Source organism: Salvelinus alpinus, chromosome 4, assembly GCF_045679555.1.
Source record: "Salvelinus alpinus chromosome 4, SLU_Salpinus.1, whole genome shotgun sequence".
NCBI classification, from domain to species: domain Eukaryota; kingdom Metazoa; phylum Chordata; class Actinopteri; order Salmoniformes; family Salmonidae; genus Salvelinus; species Salvelinus alpinus.
In genome coordinates, this window is record NC_092089.1 from 18,691,200 (window position 1) to 18,697,486 (window position 6,287).

General features: G+C 42.2%; 1 protein-coding gene across 1 annotated transcript; it reads right to left on the reverse strand.

The window, feature by feature from the left end:
* Window positions 1-247: 247 nt before the first annotated feature.
* LOC139572455 (C-X-C chemokine receptor type 3-like) lies at window positions 248-3,490 on the reverse strand. Its single transcript, XM_071395203.1, has one exon. The coding sequence runs from the start codon at window positions 3,485-3,487 to the stop codon at window positions 2,549-2,551; it is 939 nt and encodes a 312-aa protein (XP_071251304.1). The 5' UTR covers window positions 3,488-3,490; the 3' UTR covers window positions 248-2,548.
* Window positions 3,491-6,287: the final 2,797 nt, after the last annotated feature.

Below are 6,287 nucleotides of genomic sequence, written 5' to 3' on the forward strand. Positions count from 1 at the left end.
TCAATTCGTCAAGGCAAGATGTCGAAAGCGTTCAACAAGGACGCTGGCCCATGTTGACTCCAATACTTCCCACAGTTGTGTCAAGTTGGCAGGATGTCCCTTGGGTGGTGGACCATTCCTGATACACGCCGGAAACGGTTGAGCTTGAAAAATCCAGCAGCGTTGGATTTTTGAAACTTCATGTATTTGTATTGTTTAAACATTTTTACAAATACAAGGAAATGTATGGTTTGAACATGTCTTTAATGTTTATTTGTTTTAGCTGTTAGGGATAATTCTCTAAGTGGTAATACATTTACATCATTAAGCCTTTATGTATGTGCTGTGAATGACCAAAGGTGTCAGACTTCATATTAAGCACAGCGTCATATGATACAAGGCATTGATTTACAGTTGAAGTCGGAAGTTTACATACACTTAGGGTGGAGTCATTAAAACTTGTTTTTCAACCACTCCACAAATTTCTTGTTAACAAACTATAGTTTTGGCAAGTTGGTTAGGACATCTACTTTGTGCATGACACAAGTCATTTTTCTAACATTTGTTTACAGACAGATTATTTCACTTATAATTCACTGTATCACAATTCCAGTGGGTCAGAAGTTTACATACATTAAATTGACTGTGCCTTTAAACAGCTTGGAAAATTCCAGAAAATTATGTCATGGCTTTAGAAGCTTCTGATAGGCTAATTGACATAATTTGAATCAATTGGAGGTGTACCTGTGGATATATTTCAAGGCCTACCTTCAAACTCAGGGCCTCTTTGCATGAAATCAGGGGAAAATCAAAAGAAATCAGCCAAGACCTCAGAAAAATATTTGTAGACCTCCACAAATCTGGTTCATCCTTGGGAGCAATTTCCAAACGCCTGAAGGTACCACGTTCATCTATACAAACAGTAGTACACAAGTATAGACACCATGGGACCATGCAGCCGTCATACCGCTCAGGAAGGAGATGCGTTCTGTCTCCTAGAGATGAACATACTTTGGTGCGAAAAGTACAAATCAATCCCAGAACATCAGCAAAGGACCTTGTGAAGATGCTGGTGGAAACAGGTACAAAAGTATCTATATCCACAGTAAAACGAGTCCTATATCGACATAACCTGAAATGTTGTCAGCAAGGCAGAAGCCCCTGCTCCAAAACCACCATTAAAAAAAGCTAGACTACGGTTTGCAACTGCACATGGGGACAAAGATCATACTTTTTGGTATAACTGTTTGGCCGTAATGACCATCGTTATGTTTGGAGGAAAAAGGGTTGAGGCTTGCAAGTTGAAGAAAACCATCCCAAACGTGAAGCATGGGGGTGGCAGCATCATGTTGTGTGGGTGCTTTGTTGCAGGAGGGACTGGTGCACTTCACAGAATAGATGGCATCATAAGGATGGAAAATTATGTAGATATATTGAAGCAACATCTCAAGACATCAGTCAGGAAGTTAAAGCCTGGTCGCAAATGGGTCTTCCAAGTGGACAATGACCCCAAGCATACTTCCAAAGTTGTGGCAAAATGGCAAGTATTACAGGACACTACATAAAGTGTCAATAAATAGGTTATTAATATAATGCTGATTGATGAAGGCGCTCTCATGATCCACAGGGTACTGTTGTGTGTGATAGGTATTTCAATGAGTTGATGGACCTGCAAAGCGTGTGTGTGTGTGAGTGTGTGTGAGTGTGTGTGTGTGTGTGTGTGTGTGAGATAGGTATTTCAATGAGTTGATGGACCTGCAAAGCTTGTGTGTGTGTGTGTGTGTGTGTGAGTGTGTGTCAGGTATTCCTCGTCATGGGATGCAGAATAACCACATGCTATAGATGAAATTGTGTGGGTGTTCATATGGAATCCCAACAGTCCTTTATGTTCAATTATCTTTTTAACTAGGCAAGTCAGTTAAGAACAAATTCTTATTTACGAAACTCGGACCACACTGGGCCAATTGTACGCCGCCCTACGGGACTCCCAATCACGGCCGGTTGTGATACAGTCTGGATTCGAACCAGGTTGTCTGTAGTGACACCTCTAGCACTGAGATGCAGTGTCTTAGACCACTGCGTCACCTCCTCACCTTGAAAGTATCTATGGGCCAGAAGAAACTGTAATACATGGTTTGGTTTTCCCTAAACAGACACTACAAACTTTAGCCACCTCTCGATACAAATAAATGGGAGTGATAGTGGTATTTGTGCAATTGTCAAAATGTCAAGGCCAAATCAACTCCATATTTGGTTTGATGTTATTTAAAGGTGATTATGACATAAATAATACTAATAAACATACACACATGCCCCTATGACTTCCCTTAATAGTTTGCGGATGGAAAAATGAATAGACTGAACTATGGACTATAGTTTCTCCCATAGACCACTTTCAGTCGTTGTAAATTCCTGAACTTCCCCTTTAATATACTCTCTGATTTAAATTTGAAATTCAATTTCCAGATTTGATTTTAAACAATATTCAATATTATACTGTGGAAAATTGCCAATGAGATGGCTCGAAATCTTACAGATTGTGGCTTTGGGATCAATGGTGACTACTGGGTCACACTGGATTGGTACTGTTCTCTGGGTGGGTGTTTCTGGAGGCAAAGGCGTAGAGGAATGGATCCAAACAGCTGTTGATGATGGTCAGAGATCCAACCATTCTCCAATGGGCCTCCCAGACTCGTCTCAGAGCCTTATCCCCTACAAAGATGGCTGACACTCCCAGCAAGTTCATGACATGGTGAGGAGTCCAAAGAACGGAAAATGTCACCACTATACTGGTCACTAATCTGGTCATCCTGGGGCTCCTGAAAAAAGCTGTTTGGCTCACTCTTCGATGGAGGCGGATATAGGCTGTGGCCATGATGCAGAAAGGAACTACAAATCCCAGAACAGTCTGTAGGAGCAACACGGCCACTTGCTGAGCGTCTGACGCGAAAACAAGCGTACAATGGAAATGTCCATTCTCATCCTGCTTCAAATCTTGCACAACCCCATGAGGGATAGATAGGACCCCGGCTGTCCCCCACAGGACAACCAGCATTCCCCTTTCCTTTGCCACTCCCAGCATGGCCCAAGTCTGTGGATACAGAACCTGGAGGTAACGCTGGATGCTCAGAAGCGTGATAGTCAGCAAGCTGGTGTAGATGCTACAGTAAATCAGGATGGAAATGAACTTGCAAATAGCCCGACCCATTATCCAGCTAAACAGAGTGTTGTGGATCCATGCAGGCAGGGTGATAAGGCATAGCAGGTCTGATGCAGCCAAGTTCAACATCAGTCTCCGGCTCAAACTGGATAGATCGTGGTTCCGACAGAGGACAACTATCACTGCGATGTTCCCGGGAATGCCGATTAGGAAGCAAAGAGACAGGACCACGCCAGCGGCCAGACCATCACGGTTCCAAGCGATGGGTGCAGGACTGAGGAAGGAGGCGTTAGAGTTGGAGGAGTTTAGGGTGAAGGAGACGAAGGTGGAGGAGTTATGTTGCTCCATGTCTCGCAGTGAGTCAAGATGACCGGCAAATAGCTCTGAGTAACAGGCAGTCAGATAAAATACAGTTTTCATCTGATGCATGAGGTACATTATTTGTAACAGCTGTTTATCTGAACTGTGAATTTGCTAACCAAATTGAGTGTTAGTGAATAGGTAATTAGGGAAAGGCCATGGTTTGATGTTCTGCATCTGTAGGAATTTGAATGGGACTTCTGAATGTACTGTATTCTTCATGTGAACAGATGACAAGGAAATGATCAGAAATTATCTAGAGGAAGAAACTTAGATAACCAGTCAGACTAAAAAACATGTTCAATTGTAATTTTACATTGAATGTGCTTTTCAGTCCAGGACTACACTCTTAGAAAAAAAATGGTGCTAAATAGAACCATATAGGATTCTTTGGTTTATCACCATAGGGGAACCATTTTTGGTTCTACCAAGAACCCTTTTTTCATTGAAGGATTCTTCCGAGTAGCCTCTATGAATGCTTCTAGTCTTTAACGTGCAAAACCCGCTCATCTTCCTCTCCAGGCATGCTCGAGCAAACACTAAAAAGTATGTGAAAGATTTCAAATAGTATTTGAACCCAGGCCTGTTGTCACGCGTGTTCTCTCTCCGGCCTCTAGGTCACCATGCTGCTCGTTAGGGTGCACACCTGTCACCAGCGTTAGGCGCATAATGGCACTCCCCTGGACTCCACCACCTCCTTGATTACCTGCCCTTTATATGACACTCACCTGGACTCCACCACCTCCTTGATTACCTGCCCTTTATATGACACTCACCTGGACTCCACCACGTCCTTGATTACCTGCCCTATATATGTCAGACCCTTTGGTTTCTTCCCCAGTCGTCATTGTTCATGTTCTATGTCGGTGCGCTGTTCGTGTTTCTTGTTTTATCCTTTTATTTATTAAATGTATTCACTCCCTGAACTTGCTTTCCGACTTTCAGCGTACATCGTTACACCTTGTGATGTTAAATTGGAAAAATTAGGGGAATATTATATAAATAATGAATGGATGTCAATTGGCAGAGACTTGGAGAAAAGCCTTTGAGGATTTCTCTTTTTGCAAAAGTATATTTAGCTTATTCTGTTATTCACACTTGGGATTATCACCGGTAACCGTGATCCTGGAACCATTCTTCAATTTCCTAGAAAAGACCCAGGAAATCCCAAAATGTTCCCCCCAATATCGCACTAATGAAATTCCACAAAATACACAACATGCGCAGCAGCAGATTGGCACAATGAAATAGCACATTAAACAAACAGGTTGATGCATGGAAGCCTTTAGCCCGACATATTTACTGAAACACAGAGTCGCCATCAATTCAAAGCACATGCATAATTGAGACTGCAGGACTGCACATGAGACCCGAATTGCAGTTTAGAGTTCTCATCAGATGTAGAACAAAAAAATTGATCCAGGTCCGACCCAAGGCTGGTGAGCTGAAACCCGAGACCAGGTCTGGTCCGACAACACAGAAATTAAATTAGTCCGAACTTGGGAAAAAAGCCATATTTATAGAAAACAGTAGGCGATATTGATTTAAACTGGTGTTGGGAACACGGAGGCGGGTGGCAGCGGAGTGAGGAGACGAGGAAACAGCCATCGGTCCTAGAAAAAGCACAGAGGAAAACTCACCTTTAGTTTTGATGAACGGAATGATGAAAATATTGGACTAATGTAAGCTAATCCAATTAAAGGCATGTATCAAATTCTTGCTGAAACTCCCAAAGTCATATCCAACTGTTATACTAACTTGAAGCAGTAGTGGTGTATTATCATTTCAGCACCGTTTTGATTGGGATTTGCTTTGAGACCACTCGTCTTGATAAATCAATCAATGTCAGATTTGAGTTTTCACTGAATCTTTTAGTTTTCACTGAATCTCTGTTGAGCTGAGTGCTCATGGTCATCTTTATTGTAGTTTACTCATATATTATCCGAGCAGAACATTTTGCTAGCATGTTATATTTAAGTGATAATGCCCGAGAAGCCGATGTTTGGAGTATTTTGGCATGGGTGTTGTTAGGCCCGAGACGAAGTCTCCAAACACCAGCTTCGAGGGAATTAGCACTTTTATACAACATATTCAAATAACGATTGACATACTTTCATTAAAAACATTTTTTGATTAATTTATTCATACTATTTCATTCAAACTATTTGGGGGGCTCCTGAATGGCGCAGCGGTCTAAGGCACTGCATCTAACTGCAGTCCCTGGTTCGAATCCATGCTGTATCAAATCCAACCGTGATTGGGAGTCCCATAGGGCGGTGCACAAATTGACCAGTGTTGTCTGGGGTAGGCCGTCATTGTAAATTAGAATTTGTTCTTAACTGACTTGCCTAGTTAAATAAAGGCTACACTTCCACAAGATATAGTCCCGACACAAATCTAGGTTTGCTTCCCAAGCCAGCTGGTCATTTGTTCGGTTGCCAGAGATGCGACTCAGTCTTTTTCTTCTGCATCAGTCGTTCATTCTAAATGTTCTATTGCCATACTGGCTGGCAACGTTCTTATCCCTTGCTTGTTAGCTAACCAACTACAGCTAACTTACAGTCACGTCAAACGTCAAAAAGACGCATTTGCATTTGTTTAAGCTGTTTTCTAGAGACATTTATTTGGACGCATCCATAACAATGAGCTAATGAGACGCGATTTCGCCTGGCATAGAAAATGTGTTCTCTCGTCAGGACACTGTTGTCCAGAGGAGCTAGCCAACAACACAGCTAACACAATCACTTCAAACTCTGAAGCTTTAAAGACTGCAAACTAGCTGCACTTC